General features: G+C 39.6%; 1 protein-coding gene across 1 annotated transcript; it reads right to left on the reverse strand.

The window, feature by feature from the left end:
• LOC119693836 (D(4) dopamine receptor) lies at positions 1-27562 on the reverse strand. The gene is made up of 2 exons (XM_038118571.2): positions 27184-27562; positions 1-1469 (listed from the first exon to the last, which is right to left on the reverse strand). The coding sequence occupies exons 1-2, from the start codon at positions 27324-27326 to the stop codon at positions 251-253; spliced, it is 1362 nt and encodes a 453-aa protein (XP_037974499.2). The 5' UTR covers positions 27327-27562; the 3' UTR covers positions 1-250.
• Positions 27563-27839: the final 277 nt, after the last annotated feature.

A 27839-nucleotide genomic window follows, 5' to 3' on the forward strand; every position in this document is an offset into this window, starting at 1 on the left:
TTACATTTCGATGCGAATTTATATTTTTTTACCATCAATACTTATTCAATTCACACATAATAATATCAGGTATTTTACAAATAGTGGTCCGCTCAGCGGAAAGGTACATATGGACACGTTAATAAATAACTTAGAGCTAGATCAGTCTCACGGTCGCGCGGGCGCGGCTTAGCCTAGTATCACAGATGAGTAGAGCGGTGGGGCGCGGTGCGGGGCGCGCGGGGCGCGGGGCGCGGGGCGGGGCGCGCGGTCACTCGTCCGAGGCGGAGGACAGCTGCGTGCTGCCGCCCGAGCTGAAGGAGCCGCGCCCCGCGCCCCCCGCGGCCCCCGCGGGCGCGTTTCCCGGCGCCGCCCCCGCGCCCCCCGCCTCCTCGCCCGGGGACAGCGTGCGCAGCAGGTCCAGCGCCGCGCGCGCGCGCTGCCCGTCCGCCGCCGCCGCCGCGCCGCGCTCCCACGCGCTCTTCTCCGGCAGCAGCAGCCGCCGCGCCTCGCGCTGCACGCGCCGCGACCGCAGCGCGAACAGGAAGGGCGCCGCCGCGGCCCCCAGCAACAGCAGCGCCAGCGCGGGCAGGCGCGCCGCCTCCCCCACCCCCCCCGCCGCGCCCGCCGCGCGCAGCACGCCCAGCGCCGCGTGCGGCACGTGCAGCAGCACCAGCGCGCCCGTCAGCAGCCCCACGCGCGCAGCGCGGGACTCCTCGCGGTACCGGAACATGGACGCGTTGGAGATGCGGCAGCGGATGGAGGTGATGCGCGACGCGGGCGCCGGCGGGCGCAGCAGCAGCGGCGCGGCCAGCAGCGGCGCCGAGCTCACGGCGGGCAGCGCGGGCCGCTCGTCGCGCCGCGCGTGCTTGAGGCTGGCCACGGACGGGCAGCGGCGCGGGCGCTCCGGCGGCAGCAGGAAGGGCCCGTAGCGCGGCTCCTCGGCGCCGGGCACGTCGATGCGCAGCGTGAGCCCGTCCTCGTCGGGCGGCGCGGGCTCGTGCAGCTGCAGCGCGCTGGCGCCGCTGGCCCGCGCGCGGCGGCCGGCGCGGCGCGCGGCGCGGTAGATGCGCGCGTACACGGCGCACACCAGCCCGGCCGGCGCCAGCACGCCCAGCAGGAACACGCCGGAGTAGGCCAGCCGCAGCGCAAGCAGCAGCGGCGAGGGCGGCAGCAGCGCCTCGGCCACGGCTAGGGCGGCGCGCAGGGCGGCGGCGGCGGCGGCGGCGGCCCCCGCGGCGGCGCACAGCGGGCCGGGCCGGCGCTGCAGCAGGCGCGCGTGGCAGCGCAGCGGGTCGGTGACGGCGTGGTGCTGGTCCAGCGCGATCAGCGTGACGCCCAGCAGCGCGGCCAGCGAGCAGCCCGCGGCCGCCGCCTCGCCCGCGCCGCGCCACGCGCCCGCGCCCGCGCCCGCCGCGTGCTCCGCCAGCAGCGCGGGCGCCAGCAGCGACGTCGTCACCACGTTGCCGGCCAGCAGGTTGATCACGAACCTGCAACAACAGACGCCGCGGTCAGTACACAGCAGACAGGGTCGGCTCGGCGGCGCGGCGCGGCGCGCGCGGCGGAACGAGCACGAGCAGAGAAAGTAATCTCGCGGGTCATGTCACCGCCGTATGCAAATGTAGAGTCGCAGAAAACAATTTATGTCTTAGATTAGTTTGTCTAACAAGCGTAATTGGACACTCCGTGCGAAATGAAAACAAATTAAAGTGTTCGACAGCGGCGATGTTTGCTCGAGTGCGACCTTCGGGCAGTCGTTAGTGAGGAGTGATGGCGACCCGGGGCCACTCTAGCTAGCTTGACCATAAACTAACAAACGAGAGCTTTCATGCTACCTGTTACGTTTAAAATGCTACAAGATAGTGACTCCTCAGGGCTGTCGCAGTACCGTGCGCCGACACCTCACCTCACTATTGACATTCACAAAGAGGTCGGAGAAAGTCAAAGGACTACTCAGAGAGTTCGAGAATCCCACAAACCATCAGCCTGCGGGGTGCGGCGGCAAGCATCGCTCGAGAAGGGCGCTGACGGCAAACATACTCTATTTGTGGTCATCGCGTCACGAGCCACTCCGAGCCACGAGTGGAGGCGACTGGCAACAACACTCTGTCACTATCGGACACAAAAAACTGACAGTGACGGCTTCCGGTTGCGAAAAAATAACTGAAAAACTAAGTAACAGCGAGAGACACTTCTAGAAGAAACTTTGCAAGATCTAACCGGCATACTATAATGGGGAATAACAATTTTGTTGCAACTGTAAATGTTGATGTGTGGATAGATTAGGCGCCATGGTTGGTACAGTCGGCCACAATGCCACTTGCGCCACGGCCGGAGTTGCGTAGCGTCGCCGTCGCTGCGATCAATTCACGTGCTATTTATTTCGATTAACTTGGTCAATGAACGCGACTGTACCACAAATACGAAGAAAGTTAGTTTCACTTTTCTTACTGACTGTACGCTGTTTTGAATATATTTAAACAAAATAGAAATTAAAGAGGAGTTTGAAAAGTACGCTGGTACAAAAATCTAATAATAATAATAAGTACTTAGACAAAAATAATTTGACAATATCAAGAATGTAAATTGAATCGGCTTTTTTGCTAACAAGTCACATTTCAATATGATTTATCGAATTTCATTATAATATGATCTCTGCTTGATCTTTGTATGCAGTTTATATATGTACCTATCGAAATAAATGAAATGATTTCCATATTAAATTTGTTTCAATAACTTCAAGTCTCTTTAGTACACAGGGCGTTGCAACAGTAGTTTATAGAAAGCCAAATCACATAAACAACACAATGAATTTATCGATGTATTTATACTCAAACAAAGTATGCAATCTAGTGCGATGAATTTTCTTTTGTCTTCAGTATGCAGTTATTGCGAATGTGTAGAGTCGGGAAGTAGGAAGCGGCCGGGCTCTGCTCATTACGACCACCGATAGAAAGGTCACCACAGACAGACAGACAGATACACGCACGGGGTGAACGTATAGCTGTAATTAATGCATTTCAAAACACGAGCAGTGCGACCTTCACACTCTCAACATTGTAAAAAGTAAGCGTGATTAAAAACTGTATAGTGCAGTTACCGGATTTTGAATTAATGAAAATTATGTTTTAATGTGTCCTTCTTATATACTTATTTAGTGATATGATAGCTAACTGTTCCTGAAAGCTAGTCAATTCAAAGTTAGTTAATTGTGTGCTAATCATAGCTCATGTGTCTCTTTACGATTTATTGCAATAACACAGCACCCTGTATTCGTGCAACATGTAATTATCAAAAGATTAATTTGACTGGCGGTTGCAATCTCATATGACATTGTAAACATAATTGTAGTGGATTGGTTTAAAACAAATGAAAGAATTTTTATTAATACTATTAAGAACCAAATTCTTTGTTCAAATTCGTTCCTAAAACAAAATGATGAGGTTGCGCAATCCGCCGGATGTTTTAACAAAGAGCCTGCGTCTCGCCTTCCCGCTACTGACGCAAAAGAATTAAAAGTAAACTAATCCACAGAGTAGATGTATGATTATAAATGGTTGCACTCTCCGCACCTGCCTCGCCAAGGGAAGGTTGTTTTAAAACAATAAATATTATAAAACACAACACCGCTGCAGACTGAAGGAACTAACCGCATTCTTTGAAATAAAAGTTATTTTTGATATCCCTAAAAGCTTGACCCTTTCAATAAAGCATGCTGAATAGATAATAAACAGGTTTGCTCAAAATAAACCATTTTCCATGGATTTAGTGCGCCACTTTACAGGTAAGTACCTATACGTAAACTGATTGATTTATTTATTTAATTTAGAAGTATTATTTTAAATAAAACAGTGTTATATAAAATACCACGTGCTACGAATAATAATATAATTTATTTGAATGTTGCTGCGTAGAATTTCGTAGATCATGGCGACTTGATGACGCCATGATGCGGAGAGGGCTGAAATCTGAGCACCAATGACTTATAAATTTGTGAATATAAAATTTTGAAGCTTCGCTCATCATAATTCCGAAGAACTGCTTTTAGTTAATTAGTAATATACATTTATTAGATACTCATATTTATAGTAAGTTGTTAGTGTAGTTAGATTAAAATTGAGCCATCTCCATTGTGTTGCAAAACATTGCAAATTCTTAACCGCAAAGTACAACAAGTTTTAGTTAATTTGATATATTTGTTACAAGTCTTAGAAACGAGCCTTCTGTCCTAGTTAAGCCTTTGAAACAATGAAAGCAATCAAGAGTAATCAAGACTAAACAATACAAATCTGGGGATTGACTCGCGCTGACCTTTAACTAAAGCCCTTTTTAGCAAATTAATGGAGCAAGGGCGATCCAGAACTCCAGAGCATTCCTCGCTTATGTAAGTATAATTATAATATGCGGGGCTGCCCTTGGAGCGCAGGCGACCTTCGGCAGATCTCGACAGGCGCAGTCTAGAACCTCCGCTGATCATTATTATCTTGTTGCTAGGTAACGCGCCGCTACAGTACGTACCATACACAAGTAGGTTCTTATGTATACCCAAGCAATCCTAGTTCAAAGTAATCTAAATCTTGCCACTCACGAATGAGATCGTGACAACATCTGAGTCAGACTCTACGTAAAAGGATTTAAAATGCCATCTCATCTAAATAAACATAACGGTCAAAGCTCGGCCTGATCCATCTTCGAAGATTCACTTGACGATATCACTGGCATGCTGTTAGAGGATTAGGGAAATCAGTGTCAATGTATAAAAAGCTAGACTTATTTCAAATAAATCACTGATAAACGATAACAATATTGAAATGCATAAACATGTTATTGCAACGAATGGACGTGAACCTCCCACCTCGTCTCGTATATCTAAAACCGAATTCCAATAGTTAACAAACCGGTTGGAGCTGGATAATTTAAATTATCAACGAATTAAAATTACATTTACTACAACATAGAGTCATCTGCTAATCTGTGGCAACAATGATTGCGACGGGTAAAAACATTAGGTTAAAAAGTTGAGGAGTATAAAACTCATTAGGTTAAAAACTTGCCGAACGGGTGTGGTATCACAAAGTAATGTTCAGTAGCTAATTTGCGTTGGTAATGTATTGAACGGTTGTAGAAACATCGGGGCCGTCGAAAATGCATGTCGAGGTGACTCCCGCCGCCGCACGCGCCGTCACCGCCGCCGATGCACTGTGTCAACACAACACAAATCGAAAGAATATTGAAAATTACCACTTTATGGATAAAATGGATATTATAATAGTATATTCATCTGTTTCTATACTGTGCCAATAAGTCCACCTGGCCGGTATAGAGCCGAAAGGTACACAACCTTAAGCCGGGATTATTTATAGAATTCATGACTAAGCAATGCGCGGACGACAAAAAGTCGATTAGTTGCAAGAACCGGCACCGTCTGCTCCTAGCCACTCGATTTGACTCGATAGATACGTTTAATGAGGCGGCGGAACCTATTATACTAAGCTAATGTTTGTGTTTAGAGCAACAGTTAAGTCGAAAAAAGTTCTAGTTGTTACGAAATATTTAAAGCATGCTTTTTTCCTGTTACTAAAAGTATGATTATCGAGCAGACGTCTATCCGGAGACAGACATCAGCGATCTTCGTTGAAGGAAAACGGAAATAGATGATAATCGGTTAAAATTTCGGCATTAATAACGATAGACCTTGACACTAAAATAGATTACTTTGATAGAGCAATAGTCAGCTCGTCACTAAACTAAAAGAATTCCTGTGAAAGAGGACGCACGTGCTAAAAAGTGTGTCAAATCTTAGAAATAATATCCCAATTTCAATTTAATTCTCACTGAAGTAGCTTTTATGATATAATTGAATTGAAGCATCAATCATCTTCCGTGTATATAACCTTGATCTGAATATTTAAATTTATATTTTAGAAGATATTCGAATTTCGGTATATCCTGGATTGATGAGAGTCGTTGAGAGCTTGTGTTGTCTGTGTGTTATATACAAGTTATACAGTTACAACCAATACAACCCGCAGCTACACGCACATTGCCATCATACGCACATGTTGTACGGGACTCAATAATAAAAATAACTTGATTTACTTAAGTGTCGTTCCAAAACTTTCCGTTTGCAGAGGAGTGCATGAATGTATTTATAAACCTCACAACTTGTTGATCCAAACAAGAGCGGGGAATCCCCAGCTTTTAGTCAACTTGATTGAATTGAATTTGAATAACCAAATTATTAGTCTGACGATGACGTGCTTGCCAATCTACGCAGATTTCGTTAACATTATAATTAGAAATATTTGTATAACATATTGATCAGAACTGCGCCACGTCACGGCTGCTAGACGGTTCGGGAGACCCGAAGGCTCGTTCCTCAGAGGTACTGAGGTAAAGACAAATAAATCATGGCAACAACAGTTTACTTACTTATTACAATATTGAAAACATGTTATAAAACTTTTCTTATTCAGTCAACTTACGAGCAATATTTTTGAATAAAATCAAATTATTTTATGCATACAAAGTACCTACGAATAAAAATGAATTTCGATTAAAATGTTACTCTATTTTAACGGTTTATCTCTATTACTTGTCACGTGCTTTTTTAGCATATTTATTGTTTTCACCAGAAACACTTTATTTTTGTCACAAACATAATTATTAATTTAACGATTTGATGTCAATTTACATATTCAAATATTTTGCATGTTTTTCTCCTCTTAGTGGTTAATAAAAATATATCGCAGTATACCTAAATAATAATAATAAATTCTAAGTTTCAAACTTTGATTAATTTAAACTATTAAGAGCTTGTAACCTCGTTTCTAAAGTTCATGAAACAAAAACAAAAGGTCGTGGCGACGCTGTGAGTCAGTGCTAGCGGCGGCTGGCGGCGCGCCAGCTGCGGCAACTGGGCCGCCCTGCTGCTCACCTGAGCACCACGAGCCAGCCCCGGCCCCGGTTCCACTAATCCGCGACGCCGGCGCCGCACAGACACCTCTGTTCATACTAATCAGGCTAATTGGTTGCGGTTGGGTTTCCTTCGCGGTTAATGGAATGGCACCTCGGGGTGAGCGAATGATGAGTCAACTGGAGGTTTCTTCCGCTGTGCCAGGGATCTTCCATGCCGTATACATGTATACTGTACAAGTATACGTACAGGTGCAGTACGGGACATGCTGCCCTACTTTACACTCTGTACCGTTCTTATAAGTTCGCGCAAGAGGCAATGCAGAATGTTCGAAAGAGTTAATTTTGTATTGCACTTTGGGTGGAGTCCAATCTAGTCTCTACTATTTATTTACGCTAACATGAAACTTAACTGTCGTACTTTAATGATTGAAACACAAATTTAAATAGGTTTACTTTAATAGCTTTGTTTAGCTATGTAATGATACCTCTATCTATGTACTTATTAAGAGTTACGTATCCCATGTCTTGATCTTTGGACGTTGGCTGTCGGTAACACAATACTGGAGTGAATACTGCTGAGTCACCGTTCCACGTACAGAGAGCCGTAGAGCTCCAATCAGAAACTAATGACGTGCATGGAATGAAAACATTCATTCACACGGTCACTGCTTTTTAATTTTTATAGTGTCATCCTAATCCTAACTAATATTATAAATGCGAAAGTAACTGTGTCTGTCTGTCTGTCTGTCTGTCTGTCTGTTACTCTTTCACGCCAAAAGTACTGAACGGATTTGGATGAAATTTGGTATATATACGGTCTAGACCCTGGGAAAGAACATAGGCTACTTTTTATCCCGGAATTCCCACGGGAAAACTTTTTAAGGCGAAGCGAAGCGCGCGGGAACAGCTATATAGTAATATTTTAACCAAAACTAACCAAAAAAACTATAGTCCTAATTTACTACGTGCAATGTACCTTTAATTAATTTCGATATTAACAGTATTCAGCAATGGTTGAATCGTTTGAAGACAGAAAATGAATGACGCATCAGTTCAGGAAGTAAAAACGTATTATAATTTAATTAAGCCATACTTGAAGTGGTATAAGCACCTCATATAAAACAATAGGACATGCATTAATACCGCCATTAGGTACCTAATTGATAGGTTTCCAGCCAGGTCTAGCCTAGTCCTTGCTGCCACAAGTGGGAGTAACTAAACTGTTTTCCGTTATTATGACAAATGATTTCAACTCTTTATTGAGGATGTGATCGGCTGTAATTATAACATTTGAATAAGAAATCAATGTCTGATTTGTATTCTACTTTTGAAGACTTTAAACAATGTCCTAAACATTGAAGAAGTATCTATGGGACGCCATCCGGCTGGACCAACGACGACGGCTAGTGGACGAATGAGGAGGGCTGAGGATGTGCGGTGGACGAGGAAAGTGCTGATGATGGTGATGCGTTTTGAGAGATGTTGCGTTTGATTACTCACAGGATTAAGCCCAGTGGAAGAACTTAATCCATGTGATCACTGTATTATATTATGAAATATTATATAGGTAACATACAATATGTAGAGTCGGTCTTAACTCCACACAGATTTACAATTCAATTGTGTGTATTTTTTGCAAATGTTTGGCGCGGGCCGAGGCGCGGCGCGGTGGCTATTGTCAGTGGCCTCGCGCGTCCATTACGGACATTTCTTTGTGATCTCACCCGCGAGTGGGTGCAGCTTGATGGAGTAAACACAGAATTACCACCATCTTGTATAGAATGCCTTTCAAGCTCAAGAGTTATGGGGGTATAATGTTTATGCGACGTACCTTCTTTGTACTGTTGTTTTTTACTGCTCATTGGCATATCAACCATTTTGTGGTTGTTTTATTCGCACCAATGAACATTGGACTATTTTTAAATAACAAGTTTTTCCAAAAAAATAACGAGTTAAGTACTCAGAACAACACTTTAAATGAGTAACAAACATCGAAACGAAGAAACGATTCAAGAAGAAGACCGGATAATAAAAGTGAATAACACGTGTAGAATAACACACTTCTACATTCTAATCAGAGGCTATTGTTTTATTATATAATCAACATTATAAATTGATTTGAATAGGATGCTATAAATTAAGTAGAGGTTCAGACACGGCGCATGCAAACATCAGGCTGATTCGCGAAGTGAGCACTCCTTATTATTCATTAACACAACTAATTTATTTATCATTTGTCTATAATTAAGTTGCCGGAATGCACACAATTGATAAAACGATGGAAATTTTAAATTTTCATTAATTTAAGTAACAGGTTCGCTGCGCGTTGCACGGCCCAGTTTGTCTTCATTGCAAAGCTCCGTTAAACAGAGCTTCACTGTTCTTGAAGCAGATATATATTTTTTAAATATTTATTCCAAAAAGTAGGCACTTTTAGAGTGCCGGGAATGGAATCTAGAACTCATGACTGGGAAGAATCGCATTTTACCAACGTCTGCCTAAATAACTATATAAACCTGTAGCTGTTTTATGTAGTAGAGTAGAGCCTATATACATACATACGTAGTAGAACCTATATACAGTGAGTTATGCATGTAACTAAACTGTGGCAGTCATTAGCTCCAAGTTAAACCGGTTTGTAGTTTCTATTAGGTTTTAACTCTCTCTCTCTCTAGGTGACTCATTTATTGTGCTTATCAGCCAATATTTTTGGTGTTAAAAGTTTGAGAATGCAATTTTTGAACTCCAAAGTAATTGAACACCTTTATAGTCTTAAAAAGTCATATAAACTGGCAAAACAGCTTCAACTTCTTTAAGTAATATTTTTCTTCAGTAAAGCATTAACCGAAGTTTTTAGAATTTTTTAAAATGTGCCAACGTTGGTCCCCGTTTATTAATATCTGGTTATCGTCATCTATACCATAAACATAAGACGACTGTGTTCGTTAAGGCTCGTGAAGGTAATGAGTCAAAACGGCGTGTGGACATATTATAGTTGTAAAAACTAATACACACACGACCGGCATTGACATTGATCACCGAGCACAGACAAAGCAGAGCCGCCCGCAGCCTCGCCTCATTCATAGCATTATGTAATACTTTTCAAGAACAACATCGTAATTAAATAGAATTGTTTTATATTACACCTTTACATTGGATCTTAATAACTTTGTAGATAATCCGCGGCTCGGTCAGCTGTGTGCTCTAGAGTCGTGCTTTATTTGCGGACGAGAGATAAAGCGGCTTCAATGCTACAGCCGAATGCCGAGGCGAGGGGAGCCCCCGGCGGCGGCGGCGGCGGCGGCGGGGGGCTACTTTTACTCAAACTTTACTTTTACTCCAACTATACACAGCAGGAAATGCGGAAAGGAACTGGTAACTTTTAAAGGTAAAGGACAAACAATTAATTTATTATTAGTTTACTATCTTAATCGTTATAGAAAGTGTAATAATATGCCTGGTTATCTCAAACTGAATGATAAAACCTTCACGGAAATCCAATTTTAAAAATGTTTCTTTTTTATCCGGAAGTAGGTAGCGTTATGTTTATTGTTTAACATCCTGCGACGTTCTTAAGACCATACAATATGTTTTGATACACCAAGTAACTTTCAATAAGTAATTGAAATAATCAAACTTTGCTTATTAGCAGACAGAGCAGTATAACATCGAAAATATGTTGAAAGTTACTTTAATTTATAAAATGCACATTAAATTGTGCAAGGCCAAACATTACAAGTTCATTACCCAAATAACGTTTACTTTCCGTGTAAAATATACAATTAGGTTAGTTATTCCGTAGGGTCATAGAATACAATACAATACGTGTGTGCAACTGTTTGTAGTTGGCAAGTAGACTGCACTCTGATCAGAATAGATAATTAATAATAGGCGATATCTCACGTAGCAAGTGTGGGTCGGACGTCACTTCACGCGTCGGCTAAACTTTCCGCAAGTGTGTGGATAGTGAGAACGAGCGGGTTCTCCAAACAGTGCGGAACAATGAGCATTCACTGCTCTACACCTGAAGCGAACACTTCCGCTCAACAATTAACACTTAAAAAGTGTAATTTTTGGTTAACATCGTGCCGTAGACCGAAGTTCAACATAACTTTGCTACAGAATCTAACGGTCTTATTCATAAAAAGTTACGGAAGACCTATAGGCCTGCTATAAGCAAATGTCAAAAAAACTTTATTCATAAACGATCAATAGCGCTAAAGAACTCTCCAACTGATTCGTAAAACCTTGATATGCTAAAGTTGGCTGGACCCTACTATACACCTTCCGTAAGCCTCCTCTTGTACAAAAACATGGCGGCCGGTCAACAGCTGTTCTGCTTTATTGACGATTTGACATTTGTTGTGAGTTAATATTTGCTGAAAATAAGTTGCCATGGTAACGTAAAAATTTTTTTTTTTTTTTGTGGGTTTTGGCTTGGCCAACTGCGCCTTTAAGCCAACGTAAACTTTTTTAAGTGCCGCGCCGTAGGTGTGTGAAGTTAGCAGCCTAAAGTTAGCAGCCTTTGAATACCCGACCAAATTAAGATGGTCACTTCAGTCATTGCATACTTTATCAATTAAAACACGTAAAAAGCCCCAAAAACATTGGAATAATAATGCTAGGTATTTATATAAACACTAAAATATGTTCTAAAATAAATAAATTCAAAAAAATACGACGTTTACTTACTGACGCTCTTGTTGGTTAATGGATATTTTGTATGGGGGCACCAAGATGCTATAGACCTGCCCGCATCTCACCTGGTTTATTATGTGTGTTGTGTCATTAGAAAACACTGACAGAAGTTTCATCAACATTGAAACGGTACAGCAGGTGTCCAGGAGCCACTTTCTGACAGATTTTGGGTGAAAAATTGTCAATATTTCACGAATATTCAAGTTTGCAGGTGGAACCTGAAGAGATTCAGTTGAATTCTTGACATATGTGTCAAAAGTCAACAACTAATCCCTTGTTGGTTTTGTTTGTTTTGAACATGTAAAAGTCATTTCCATCTCTCTTGCTAACCTAAACTACCTCTCTCTCCGCAGGCTGGGTGATGGGTTGGCTGGGCGGGTTTGGCGTGACGGGCGGCGCTCATCGCTATTGGACCCACCGCGCCTACAAGGCCACGCTGCCTCTGCAGGTCGTCCTGATGCTCTGCTACTCGGTGTCTGGACAGGTATGGACTATTACATCTTCTTTTACACTCATGAGTCATGAAGAAATTCCACTTACGAAATGTCGACACAATGACCCTATTTTGTCTATTGGTGGACATAATAGGCCACTCCGGAGAAGCCTCACAACACTCGACCCACGGCCTACTTTAACCACGATGTGTAAGTAAAGTACCTACTTAATTGCAATTTCTAAAAATAAACAGTTTTCTTCTCTGCACTCTACTCCACTTGATTAAATTTTTCAAATGCCTCTGGGCCCCTATCGCGAACTTGTTTTGCTAACGATTTTTGGATTCAAAATGTAATGTGATTGTCTCATTTATAAACCATACTTAGTTTTGACTTCGCGATACCCCCCCCTTTTCTTTAACCTACCTAGCTCATCTGAATATCTAGTATCTATCTAGTATCTAATACTACCTTTCATATGAAAGGTATTATTAATACCTAGAAACGGTTTTCAGCAATTTCAGATTAAATGACTTTTGGTGAATATTCAAGGTGAAAACCAAAAAATAAAACTTAGCAGCCCAAGATTAACATTTTGTATGGGGGCACCAAGATGCTATAGACCTGCCCGCATCTCATCTGGTTTATTATGTGTGGTGTGTCATTAGAAAATACTGACAGAAGTTTCATCAACATTGAAACGGTATAGCAGGTGTCCAGGAGCCACTTTCTGACAGATTTTGGGTGAAAAATTGACAATATTTCACGAATATTCAAGTTTGTAGGTGGAACCTGATGAGATTTAGCTGCAAATGATAGTTCATATGAAAGGTATTATTAATACCTAGAAATGGTTTTCAGCAATTTCAGATTAAATAACTTTTGGTGAATATTCAAGGTGAAAACCAAAAAATAAAACTTAGCAGCCCAAGATTAACATTTTGTATGGGGGCACCAAGATGCTATAGACCAGCCCGCATCTCACCTGGTTTATTATGTGTGTTGTGTTATTAGAAAACACTGACAGAAGTTTCATCAACATTCAAACGGGATAGCAGGTGTCCAGGAGCCACTTTCTGACGGATTTTGGGTGAAAAATTTACAATATTTCACGAATATTCAAGTTTGCAGGTGGAGCCTAAACAGGTACAGCTGCAAATGATAGTTCATATGAAAGGTATTATAAATACCTAGAAACGATTTTCAGCAATTTCAGATTAAATGACTTTTGGTGAATATTCAAGGTGAAAACCAAAAAATAAAACTTAGCAGCCCAAGATTAACATTTTGTATGGGGGCACCAAGATGCTATAGACCTGCCCGCATCTCACCTGGTTTATTATATGTGTTGTGTCATTAAAAAACACTGACAGAAGTTTCATCAACATTGAAACGGGATAGCAAGTGTCCAGGAGCCACTTTCTGACGGATTTTGGGTGAAAAATTTACAATATTTCACGAATATTCCAGTTTGCAGGTGGAGCTTGAACAGGTACAGCTGCAAATGATAGTTCATATGAAAGAAATTATTAATAAATAGAAATTGTTTTCAGCAATTTCGGATTAAATGACTTTTGGTGACTCTTCAAGGTGAAAATCAAAAAATAAAACTTAGCAGCCCAAGATTAACATTTTGTATGGGGGCACCAAGATGCTATAGACCTGCCCGCATCTCACCTGGTTTATTATGTGTGGTGTGTCATTAGAAAATACTGACAGAAGTTTCATCAACATTGAAACGGTATAGCAGGTGTCCAGGAGCCACTTTCCGACAGATTTTGGGTGAAAAATTGACAATATTTCACGAATATTCAAGTTTGCAGGTGGAACCTGAAGAGATTCAGCTGCAAATGATAGTTCATATGAAAGGTATTATTAATACCTAGAAACAATTTTCAGCAATTTCAGATTAAATGACTTTTGGTGAATATTCAAGGTGAAAATCAAAAAATAAAACTTAGCAGCCCAAGATTAACATTTTGTATGGCGGCACCAAGATGCTATAGACCTGCCCGCATCTCACCTGGTTTATTATGTGTGTTGTGTCATTAGAAAATACTGACAGAAGTTTCATCAACATTGAAACGGTATAGCAGGTGTCCAGGAGCCACTTTCTGACAGATTTTGGGTGAAAAATTTACAATATTTCACGAATATTCAAGTTTGCAGGTGGAACCTGAAGAGATTCAGCTGCAAATTATGGTTCATATGAAAGAAATTATTAATACCTAGAAATGGTTTTCAGCAATTTCAGATTAAATGACTTTTGGTGAATATTCAAGGTGAAAACCAAAAAATAAAACTTAGCAGCCCAAGATTAACATTTTGTATGGGGGCACCAAGATGCTATAGACCTGCCCGCATCTCACCTGGTTTATTATGTGTGTTGTGTCATTAGAAAACACTGACAGAAGTTTCATCAACATTAAAACGGTATAGCAGGTGTCCAGGAGCCAATTTCTGACGGATTTTGGGTGAAAATTTTTAAATTTTTCACGAGTATTCAAGTTTGCAGGTGGAGCCTGTAGAGATTCAGCTGCAAATGATAGTTCATATGAAAGGTTTTATTAATACATAGAAATGATTTTCAGCAATTTCAGATTAAGAGACTTTTGGTGACTCTTCAAGGTGAAAATCAAAAAATAAAACTTAGCAGCCCAAGATTAACATTTTGTATGGGGGCACCAAGATGCTATAGACCTGCCCGCATCTCACCTGGTTAATTATGTGTGGTGTGTCATTAGAAAATACTGACAGAAGTTTCATCAACATTGAAACGGGATAGCAGGTGTCCAGGAGCCATTATCTGACGGATTTTGGGTGAAAAATTTACAATATTTCACGAATATTCCAGTTTGCAGGTGGAGCCTGAACAGGTACAGCTGCAAATGATAGTTCATATGAAAGGTATTATTAATACACAGAAATGATTTTCAGCAATTTCAGATTAAATGACTTTTGGTGACTCTACAAGGTGAAAATCAAAAAATAAAACTTAGCAGCCCAAGATTAACATTTTGTATGGCGGCACCAAGATGCTATAGACCTGCCCGCATCTCACCTGGTTTATTATGTGTGTTGTGTCATTAGAAAATACTGACAGAAGTTTCATCAACATTGAAACGGTAAAGCAGGTGTCCAGGAGCCACTTTCTGACAGATTTTGGGTGAAAAATTGACAATATTTCACGAATATTCAAGTTTGCAGGTGGAACCTGAAGAGATTCAGCTGCAAATGATAGTTCATATGAAAGGTATAATTAATACCTAGAAACGGTTTTCAGCATTTTCAGATTAAATGACTTTTGGTGAATATTCAAGGTAAAAACCGAAAAATAAAACTTAGCAGCCCAAGATTAACATTTTGTATGGGGGCACCAAGATGCTATAGACCTGCCCGCATCTCACCTGGTTTATTATGTGTGTTGTGTCATTAGAAAACACTGACAGAAGTTTCATCAACATTGAAACGGGATAGCAGGTGTATAATAAAAATATTGTAAATTTTTCACCCAAAATCCGTCAGAAAGTGGCTCCTGGACACCTGCTATACCGTTTCAATGTTGATGAAACTTCTGTCAGTGTTTTCTAATGACACAACACACATTATAAACCAGGTGAGATGCGGGCAGGTCTATAGCATCTTGGTGCCCCCATACAAAATGTTAATCTTGGGCTGCTAAGTTTTATTTTTTGGTTTTCACCTTGAATATTCACCAAAAGTCATTTATTCTGAAATTGCTGAAAACTGTTTCTAGGTTTTAATAATACCTTTCAAGTGAACTATCATTTGCAGCTGTACCTCTTCAGGCTCCACCTGCAAACTTGAATATTCGTGAAATATTGTAAATTTTTCACCCAAAATCCGTCAGAAAGTGGTTCCTGGACACCTGCTATCCCGTTTCAATGTTAATGAAACTTCTGTCAGTGTTTTCTTATGACACAATTCACATAATAAACCAAGTGAGATGCGGGCAGGTCTATAGCATCTTGGTGCCCCCATACAAAATGTTAATCTTGGGCTGCTAAGTTTTATTTTTCGGTTTTTTCCTTGAATATTCACCAAAAGTCATTCAATCTGAAAATGCTGAAAACCGTTTCTAGGTATTAATAATACCTTTCATATGAACTATCATTTGCAGCTGAATCTCTTCAGGTTCCACCTGCAAACTTGAATATTCGTGAAATATTGTCAATTTTTCACCCAAAATCTGTCAGAAAGTGGCTCCTGGACACCTGCTATACCGTTTCAATGTTGATTAAACTTCTTTCAGTATTTTCTAATGACTCAACACACATAATAAACCAGGTGAGATGCGGGCAGGTCTATAGCATCTTGGTGCCGCCATACAAAATGTTAATCTTGGGCTGCTGAGTTTTATTTTTTGATTTTCACCTTGTAGAGTCACCAAAAGTCATTTAATCTGAAATTGCTGAAAACGGTTTCTAGGTATTAATAATACCTTTCATATGAACTATCATTTGCAGCTGTACCTGTTCAGGCTCCACCTGCAAACTTGAATATTCGTGAAATATTGTAAATTTTTCACCCAAAATCCGTCAGAAAGTGGCTCCTGGACACCTGCTATCCCGTTTCAATGTTGATGAAACTTCTGTCAGTGTTTTCTAATGACACAACACACATAATAAACCAGGTGAGATGCGGGCAGGTCTATAGCATCTTGGTGCCCCCATACAAAATATCCATTAACCAACAAGAGCGTCAGTAAGTAAACGTCGTATTTTTTTGAATTTATTTATTTTAGAACATATTTTAGTGTTTATATAAATACCTAGCATTATAATTCCAATGTTTTTGGGGCTTTTTACGTGTTTTAATTGATAAAGTATGCAATGACTGAAGTGACCATCTTAATTTGGTCGGGTATTCAAAGGCTGCTAACTTTAGGCTGCTAACTTCACGCAGGTCCGCGCCGTGGCTAACATAGATAATAGAGATTGATAAATGAATGAAAGTTTTCGCTATTTTTGTTTATGGTTTCGTCGGACCGGCAACTTAATAGGGTAAATGTCAAAATGTTTGGTCTGTGAAATCTATTAGCATCACTATAGTTACTGAAGGTTTACGGAACTATTATGAATAGAGATTTTTACGAAACCTCAAATAGGCTTAATGTGTTCCGTAACTATTGAGCTCAGTAAACCTACTTTAAGGTTTTTTTATGAATAAGACCGTAAGTTTAGACCGTCTCATGAGCTTTTAAGTACCTACAATCATTTCGCAATACATACGCATAAAATTAATATTTCGAACACAGTTTTGAATTTGAAATGAGATCGATTCGAATCTTTTAAAGTCGTAGAGGCTATCTGAGATCTTCCTCTTTTTGGGGCATTGTGAGGAGGCGGAGGAAAAAGGTTTTTCCGAATTCAAATTCGAACCTCTTTGTTGATCGAACGATGACTTCAGCCTCTTTGAATAGAATAAAAATACACTCGTCGTTCGTCAAACGTCGGAATTAAATGGTTTTTGGTCTCAGTATTCTGTGCACGATGGTTCTTTGTGGGGATTGTCCAACATGAACATCGGTGAAGGTTGCCGCGTGTGGACATGTCTGTGGGTGTAATCGAGCCACTGCTATCTGCACAACTGACTTTTAAATAAATCTAATAAGTATTTGAAACAAGGATACATATAGGATGTGGGTACCCATCGTCGTATTGCAGGATGTACCTAGGTAGGTACTAGGTACAAGTATATTATATTCCAGTGGTCGCGATCACGCGCCCGCGCGCGGACAAAGGACGGTGAACTGATTGTATGTAAATACGGCGACGACACATTTCACAAGTGTGAGAAAGTGGTAGGCCTTACGATTTATTGCAAGAGCTGACCCAAAAATCTGAATTAAATACATAAAATAAGCTAGCTTGTTGTAACCTATATTACGAAACTCGCCTGTCTCCTAGTAAGTAGGTATGGCAGGATCAAAATCCTGGATAATCCTCAATCTATATTTGCTTATGTGTGGCCCGGTAGTTATAATGGGAAGGGCGGTTATGTCGGGGAATGTGTTTATTTATAATTTACATGGTACAGTCATACACTTCATCGTGCCATCAGTTGCATTGTACTAAGTCGGGGAAAATAGATAAAACTCTAATGGACTTTCCCGGTATGTGTAGTTCTTTAATAGTTTATCCTGTACATAGTTGAACATTGAAAATCGTACATAATATTTAGATAATAATAAGGTAAATGAATTTTATTATTTGAAAATTCACCCACGAGCCGCCGACAATTATACTAATTTTTATTAATATTCAAGGCTCAAAGAGCAAACCGTACTTATGATAGGTGCCTACTAACAATATTATGATTATGACTGACCTACATTAAACATAATTATTTTGCAATTAAAAGCAGGATATTTTATAACTTTTCTTCATTTGTTTTTGTATGTCAGCAGCGTTTACCGGGACTAGGAGCTCTTATTATTGGAGAATCTTATTATTATTATACGTTCAACCTAAGCAAAGCAATTAGTCATTTAAATTTTTAAATAAAGTTTTAAAAATATTACCTAAAACTACAGTTGTATAGTATGTGAAGAAATAGCCAAAGTGTACTCATGATTTGCATTCCTTCATCGGCATGTATGTAATCTGTAGCTGGTGCAGCTCCGTTTATCGCGTTGTTATAACTCGTGTGGCTCAAACATCCGCTCAGCACCACTAACATAAACACGGACGCCTAATCTCTGAGGGGGTAGGCAGAGCTTCTTTACTGCTCCTATATTGTAGACTTTAGCACAAAGATTCAGGCAAAGGGAAGGGGGTTACCGCGCGGGACCTCCAGCATTCATCATCATCAGGCTGTCATTAGTTGTACAGAAACAGACGGATACAACCTGAAGACAGGTGCCCCTGCTGGTGTCAGGGCGAGGTGGCTTCAGCCTGCAGTGTCTGAAATAGGTCAGCGGAGCCTCCACCGCAGCCGCCCAAGGGCAGGCCTAGCGTGAGCCGCAGACCTCGCCCGTTCCACACAATTAAATGCACCATTTCAGCAGTTATTATTGCAAAAAAGGATCATCTTTTCAGCCTTTTTTGCTGTCAATAATTGGCGGTTTGCTGGTTGCAAGCCCTTTATTATAATGTCAGTTTACGGAATATTTTCGAGATGATGGCTGCTTCAAATTATGTTAAACAAATGAAAATAAGGATGTTATAAGTTATTATTTGTAATCAAGAGTTTTTTCATCAATATCGGCCTATAAGCGCAGATTTATTCTATTATTTTAAACTCCGATTATGATAAAAATAGAAGCCGATGACAGTATAAAGACGAATGATTACTAAGTGTAATGGCGGCGAGTATCGAGAATCACTATAATAATGCCTTTGTATTTGATTCTCACGGATAAAACGCAAAAAACACTCGATTAGGCCAAATGATGATGCATTTATAATATCAATGTCACGCGGAAAACGGTCGCCATCTTATATTATTACGACTAGTTTTCTTGCATAAAACGTTTAAAAAATACGAATTTTACATTAATTAAAAATTAAAACATAGGTATAGCTTTATAATTTAAATTACTCTTTCGTACACGTTTGGAAAATGTATTAAACATATTGCCAAAAAATGTAAGTAAGTAAATATTCAATTAAAACTACAATAAAAAGTTTATACAGCTTGTCAGCCAGTCCAGACCACCTCAACATTATGAAACATGAAGTGATGTCATTACTCGCAATCATTAGATTTTACGCATTTCAAGAAACACAAATTGCTTCAACTTCGATGCTTGAAAGTAATCCGATGTTTCATCTAATAATTGCGAAAATGTAGATAAGCATGACTGTGGCTCGCGTGATTTGGGACCACCTCGCCAAGTGGCAGACATTGCTATTGCAATACCTATAGGAAACTATAGGGAACTATGGTTCCTGATTGATGAACATTTCAGGCCAAACAAACTCTATGGTACAAATAGTACCTATAATGGTAAGCATTGACTTATAATATTTATAGGATCCTTTTGAAATAATTGATGGTAAGTATTCTTGGATATCATTCGAAAGCTGTTTACCTTAAGTTTAGTAAACTCTCTATATATTTTAAATACACAATAATTAAAGTGTCCGAAACGAGATTATGAAACACATTCCTTGACAGAATGTTTGGCACAGTGAGTGCACTTGTTTAGTGACCCTCCACCAGGGGTCGTGGTCTCCGGCTCTCTGAGGACCTGGTTCATTTCACTGAGTGAGCTTGTTTATTCAGGGGTCTACGTACGATGGTTTCTTCAGCTTCTGTACTTTATATATTTCAGTGGAACTTTGCATGTGAATGCAGCGGAAATGATTGGTTTTCAAACAAGAATATTGATATTGTTCGATGCTAACGTCCTGGACTTGTTTATTGAAGATAGTAATTATTCAGTAACATTTTCTGTTAAATTTTTCAGCAGCAGTATCTATAATTTTTAAGACTTTTTTAAAGTCAAAAACACCGGTGTGCGTTATTTTTGTAAAGGCATACAGATAGAAACTTTTACATTGCCTGTCTCAGTATAAATTTATTTACTTTCTTATGCGCCAGATACATAATGAACCGTATCGCTTAATGAATACACTGTGAGTATATAAAAATACATACATGTACATTATTTACATACATAGTAGCACTTAAGCTCTACGGTAATGTGCCACTTTCAGAGCTGCAGGTCGAAGTTCAAAGAAATCACAATTATTTTCATGTGAAACACAACATTTTTATATAAGTATAGATTTTTGGTGATATATTTACACACGTATGTTAAAGCAGGTACTTATATGAAAATTAGTGACGTCATATTTTCAAAACACATTCATTCAAGCATAAAAATATTTTTTTCGGTTAGTTAAATGTAATTTTTTTTTTTTTTTTTTTTTTTTAAATGTGCAAATGGAATGTTCCAGTTTCTTATGTAAGAAAGAAATATGTGTCTGCCACGTTCATACACACGTATACTCAATACAATAGCTAATAGAATTGTATGAATTCTCTGTGAGAAAGTTGCACCGATTGTTGTTGTGAACTTTTGAAAGTTGCGACTTCGTTCATTCATTTGTCAAACTGACGCAGACTACATTCTGGTCGATTATAATCTCGGAATATTGAATTCACACAAGTCGTATTACCATCACGGGTCGTTGTTGCAAATCTATCAGTCCTTCTGCTGAATCGACAGATTTAGTCATCAGAGCTTAGATTTTCATGTCACAAACACAGTAGTGTAACCATAATGCAGCTGTAAAATGGGATTCATTCCTGCGATGGTCTCAGAAACGTTTTTTAAACGCGACGATTTGAAAACGTCTTTTATATTTGAGGTCTAAATGGAAAATGACAGATTGCGATTTATTTGGGACTGTCTTTAATAGACTCACACTCTTAGTGGAATATGTGAGGCAGCAGCAGGCCCCCGCCGCGCCGCCCTCCTTGTCTCAGTACAATCTATCAATAGTTCGGCGTCCGATGGCACAGACCGCCATTAATCATTTTCTGAATATAGATTTAAAAAACATTTGCATCGTTATCGTAACAAACACGCACTCACAAGACCATTTGCCACCCATTTCATATATGTGCAAAAACGCGGGCACCGATGTACCTCCTTCCACGTCGAGCAGTTAGGCGACACTTGTAAGAAACGATTAGCGCACTGAGGGGGGCACCCAAGTTCATAGGTAAAACAATAGCCTTGATCACGTTTAGGACACGGCAATGAACACAAGTTTTGGGACACATGAATTTTCACTTACCGTTCGTTATATTCTTTATATATTTCAATAAATGTATTCCGTGACAATACTTTAACTATTAATGTATCAAATGAAACTAAGTTTAACTATCAATACTCAATATTTTTTCATCAATGAAGAATAATACAAAACGTGGTAACGTGGGGACAGACACGGCAATGAAAGATTTGGGGGTTTAATATTTTTTTTAAAAATATCCATTAATCCTATTAAAAAAATATTTAGTGCTACACATAGATAACTATTTCACTTAACCGGAAAAAAATATTAGAAAATTATAACTTGGTTCTTTAGTACCGATTTCATTGATGCCACGCAATTTTTGGCCGCGGGAAATTCACCCATAAGGTTCTATTTTATCGATGAAAATAATACATAATATGATAATACATATAATTTCGTAACTACATTTACTTTAATGTCAAATAGCATGTGATGTCCCCGTAAGTTGAACGAGGCTACTCGCTGCTTTTCCATTATTTCGACTGTATATAATGTTCGTTTACCGATATTGTAGGGAAATGTAAAGTCATTAAGATTGTGTGGAGCGGAAGGTGAAATAGTGAAAACCCATTTACTGATATCGAATGTTGCCCAACTTGAGGCATGCACTTAAAACATTTAAATACATAAACACATTTCACAGTCTCTCAACGTTGCATTTAGAAATTACAACTTAAATCCACTTTTAAGTTGTCGCCACTAAAGAGTTCGACTAACAAAAAACAAGCCGTCGTTATATTTTCAAAAAAAAATAAGTTTCAGAATGATTAATAGTTACGGACGGATTCAAATGAATTAATTAAATATTATAATACAATCCATGATTTTTTATGAAATCACTAAGTAATCTGCAGACTGATTAAATACTAGCTAAAATGTCAATTACCTTTTGGCATCTCTGGGTCAGAGATAATGAATCAACAAATAACAATATAAGTATTCAACACGTAGACAGATAAAAAAGTGAATAAAAATATCTCGAGTGGCAAGTCCAGTGATAGAGATAACAGTAGTTCGGTTATCTACACGTCCCGCGGGTCAGGAGCCTACCCTCATTTCTGGACGTGGAGCGATCATCACCTACATTTATTGAACCTACTCGTAGATGCGTGAATATCTGTTAAACGGTTCGAGAAACAAAAAGTTAGCAATTGAGATAAAATAATAGCCCCAAACAACGGTTCATTGAACGAATATCACCTCTATAGCACTAGAGATAAAGCCAACAGATGAATCGATCTTGACACACATACCAATCAGTTTGGTTCGTTCGGCGCGCCTGCACAATGTCTTTGTCAAGGTACATGCAAAAAGCCAATAATATAGTTATCACTTCACTCATAATCTCCTGGTACGATGGAGCACATTTGTAATCCACTGACCTATTTTTTTAATGGGTTTTATAGCTCGTACTTGCGATCAGGAAATTAATAAACTTTTATAGTGCATTGAAGGTTACAAAATTACAAACTACTAACAATTTTGTCTATTAGTAATTCGTTCACGAAAATATGATTATCCTACTACAGTACGTAGTTGAAATTAATTTAAGAATTTCCTGTTATCTTGAAGATTTCTGCTGAAAAATCTGTTTTTATATATTTTCTCTTGTTAGATTTGAAATGTTCACAGTAAATGGGTGTGTGAGTCAAGTTGGTAGCATTTCGCAACTTGTACTTGGCCGCCTTCTACAGAGGTGTCAAAAGAGCTTACAACTAATTTTTTTCAAGGAAGTGATGGAAGTATCAACTCTACGGTTATACGCATAAAGTCCTTTCCCCCAAATTTTTCTACACTCGAGTAGAAGTTTTAGAACGCATACATACGCACTCTAGATTATCTACAGCTACAACTTTTACAAACAATGATTTACGAAAACTTCAGGACCATAAAGTTAATCCACCACGTTTAACGGGAGTTTGACGGAAATGAACATGTTTTTGGCAGCCTCTTGACAGCTTTTTGCAAATTTCTAATTTTTGATGAAGGCCTTTTATATGTCGTTTTCTTCTCTTGATGACATATTGTTCCCTTCATGTCCACGAGTGTGGTCTGCGGGTCTCGGACGTGCTCCGCGCGCGCTCGACCACTATCTTAGATTATTTGTGAAAACATTACAGTTCAAACGTGAAGATATAATACTTATTACCGTATTACATTAAGGTGGTCACGTGTAAGGTTTATATACTGAAGATAAAGTACTTACTTTTACTTAAGTTCTTCTTTTTGCTTTCAATCGGAGTCTGAACTATTGATAATTTATCTCTGTTAAAATGTTTCTATACAACAGTATGTACTTATTACATGGTAGGTATTACAGATATAAAATAATTAAATTACAGAAGGATTTTTTTATATTTTTATTTGTCTTCCGGTTTTGCAAGAGAAAGAACCTTCTAGACTTTTGTAATAAAAAAGTCATTATTTTCCTGCAAACTTTTCACTTGGCTTTTATAAAGCTCTAAAAATAAATGTGACTGTAAAGTTAGTTCCTTTATTATTACGAAATCGTGAAACAGTTATAAACACCAAAGTACGAAATTTCACACCAAAATAACACATGACTTGTTATCCTAATCCCAGATCCGACTTGTATCGGAAAACTACAAGTTTTTGGTCATTATGTCAGCATTTCCTGGAAATTATTCCTACTTCAAACACTAGTTAGGCTCTTACTTAAAAAAAGTACATACTTCAGCAGAGATTTTATAAGTCTAGTTCATGTATGAAGTGAAAACATTTAATTTCTGCGTATTGACCACGGTAACGTGAACTTTATATGCTCATATCAAATTTTGCGCTTAAAACATCTGTTCAAATTTGAAATGACGCATCTGCATTGTCATTGCTGTTCTATGACGCAATGCTGGTCTACATGACGATCAAGTTTGGCGGTAGTTATCGTTTTTTTGGAATTGCTGAAAACAGCGCTATGGCCGACCATAGCATCAAACTGAGCTACAACTTTTTTTAAATTATCAACCATAATGTCTGTAACACACAGAAGTATAGTCATTGGTAATAGGTGGTTGTTGCAGTAATGGATTGAGATTCGAACATATTGCCAATTAGTGCCGATGGAAACTAAAAATTAAGAACAATCGCATCACCAAATTGGGAAGTTCAAATAGCAATTTGGCGTGCCAGCAACAATTGACTTACGGAGGTCGCGGCGTGACTCACGCCTGAACTCTGCCTCAATGAGCGGAGAGCTCCACTGCTGGACAGATAGTGCACAGAATGCGCTGATAACTGGAAATTAATGGGTCAGGGACCTCGTTTTGCCGATAGACGCACTAAGCTGCTCTTTACTCTCTTGTTTATATGCTTTGTACCACGTGTTTGCGTTTTCTCCTATTATAGTAACAAGTATACGTATTTACGTAGCCTTGTAGAGGTGCGGCTTATTTGATTTAAATTGTGTCATTTACTCCCAAAATTACTCAAAAGTCTGTCGTCTGTAAACACAGTAGAGTATAAGCAGAATTTTCGTAAAAACTGATGATGCTACACTCTGTTATCGGAACTAATTGTTTCGCCGAGCGACGACGAGCCAGCTGGAGGTTGATATTCGATAATAAACAGAGTCGAGTTGCCGTCGACGACTCGAATCACTTGTGTTTCCAATGAAACCACTTGACAATGACAATTACAGTAATTCTACAGACGAGAATGAAAAAATCAATAGCGACAATTATGTACTTTCTTCAATTTCAACACTAATGCGTGTATGTACATAATAGTGTGACATAAATGACTTTAAACATATATTTGTCCGTTTGTTGCACGAGTTGTTCCGTAAGTATAAATAAAGTCATCAAGAATTCATCATTAATGTAATTTTAAGAAATGTAGCTCTTGAATTTGTGTAAGTACCTAGTTTCTCTTTAAGATTCTTATTTATATGTCTCAGAATCAATTTATGTGTATATAAATTATGGTGGTGTGTAAATGATTTTAATTAAAAGGGTCTGAAAGATCTTTGAACCTTTACTTAATACAATGACAGTTAGATAACAATGAATAGCGCACAGTTAATGGAGTCAATTTAAATGGGAATATTTTGAGCATGGAACATTCGGAGTCACCGTTAGCGTGTGAATTTTAAATTGTAAGTAGAGAGGTGGAGTTTTTGCAGTTGCAATTCGCCGCATGATTTCAACTACCGTTAACGTTTTGTGTTCCAATTTAGTCGGTTTCTTTAGTCTGGGATCAAGCGATGGTCCGACCTTCGTTCTTTCACGAAACTCTGATTGCACCAGCCGAAAGTGAATGAATATAATGTGATGACGTACAGAAAAAAACAATTGACGCAAGGCCGGGCTTCTCATTACAATAGACTTTTACTAATGATATTGATATTGGTAATAGTGGAGTTTGAGCAATGTTTAGAAATGTGAATGATAGAAATGCTAGTAATGTCGAGGGTACGGGGCCATAAATCATAGATTTCGGATGAGAAGAGCAGTTTGTGCAGCTAATAGCGGGGCAGGTAGACGAACTGTCAGCTACTAATAGCTGCATGAGGCGGGTGTTGGCGGGCTGCCCGGGGCGGGGCGGGGAGGGGAGGGGAGGGATGTCGCACAAAAAAACTTTTTAAATAATCTGGAACCGTGACGATAACCTCCTACCGCTGCAAGGTCATTTTTGTTTTCGAATATATTTCATATATTTTGTTTCCCGAATATATAACTTTGTCTTGGAATTTTTTGGGAATGATTGCTTCATTTTTCTTTTTTATTGGTGATTCAAGAAGATTTTGTGTGTATTTTTATAAGACCAGTCATAAAATAAGTAAGAATGGTAAAATTGAGGGTCGGTTGGATAATTTGATGGAAGGTGAAAGACGTAGATCTTGTAAATTATATTAGAAGCCAGCTGGATCTTCAAACTTGGATGTTTGATTCCAGTATTTAAGTGTGCAGTTTCTGCAAGTCGCAGGTAGAGCTCACAATCAGATAGATCCATACAAAGTGGGTATTAAGTTTTGCGTGAAGAGCCGAGTCAAGGGCGTCCGCTTGCAATCCTCTTACTTAATTAATAACATCCTGTTTTAAACACGAAACGAACTTAGTTTGATGGCTATTAATATCAGGTCTCTACATAAGTATTTCAGTGTCGGTCGTAAAAGCTGCTACATTAGGAATTACCAAAGCTTCTAAAATTCCGAACCTAACAAAGATATTTAACAGCTTTGCAAATGTTTCAAGTTACCAACACCTAGACCACAACGAAACGACGTCAATGAATGACTTACATAAAATATTATCCGACGAAGGAAACGAAAACACAAATTGTTTGTACGGCGATATGAACTGCATCCGAGGGGTCGTGGAAGATTCCAAACATAAACTTGGAAACTTGATTTGAGAACTTACCGGTTAGAAATAGTCCTGAGTCCAGGTCGTCGGCAGAACACGAGCAGAGCCAGGGAGTTCCCCGCCGTGGAGACCAGGTACAGCGCCAGCAGCACCACCTGCTCCACCAGCCGGTCCCGCTCCATCCCCTCCACGGAATCCATCAACGGACGTCCAAAATACCAAACACACGATCCGAAAGTTCTATTAACATCACTATGCACTTGACACTGTCCACAAAGAAGAACACTCTTTCAGAAAAATGTATTCCTTTTTCGAATTTGCAAAAGGAAGTTGTTTCGTAAAAGCTGTTCGCGTCAAGTTTGTAAAGAGAACACGTCGAGCTAGGCCCGCGTCTTTCTCTTGCGGCTGTCGGGTGACAACTGGCGCTCGCTGCCTCGCTCGCGGCTCGCGTGCCGGCCAGGTTATCCCCTCTCCGAACCTATTCTACAGACCATGCGATAAATTCTCTACTAACTTGTTCACTAACTACACGGAGTTCGGACAAAATTCTCACGGTATGGATGTATGGAGTTAGGGAATAGTTGACTAGTCTCGGTTGAGTTTCTCAGTTTGGATGCAGAATTCTTGTTTGATGTTTTACATTCCTGGTGCGGTCGCGTCGCTCGCAATTTAGATTTGTTTTGCATTAAGTATACTTAATGCCGGATTAAACA

The sequence above is a fragment of the Plutella xylostella genome, chromosome 16, assembly GCF_932276165.1.
Source record: "Plutella xylostella chromosome 16, ilPluXylo3.1, whole genome shotgun sequence".
Classification (NCBI taxonomy): Eukaryota; Metazoa; Arthropoda; class Insecta; order Lepidoptera; family Plutellidae; genus Plutella; species Plutella xylostella.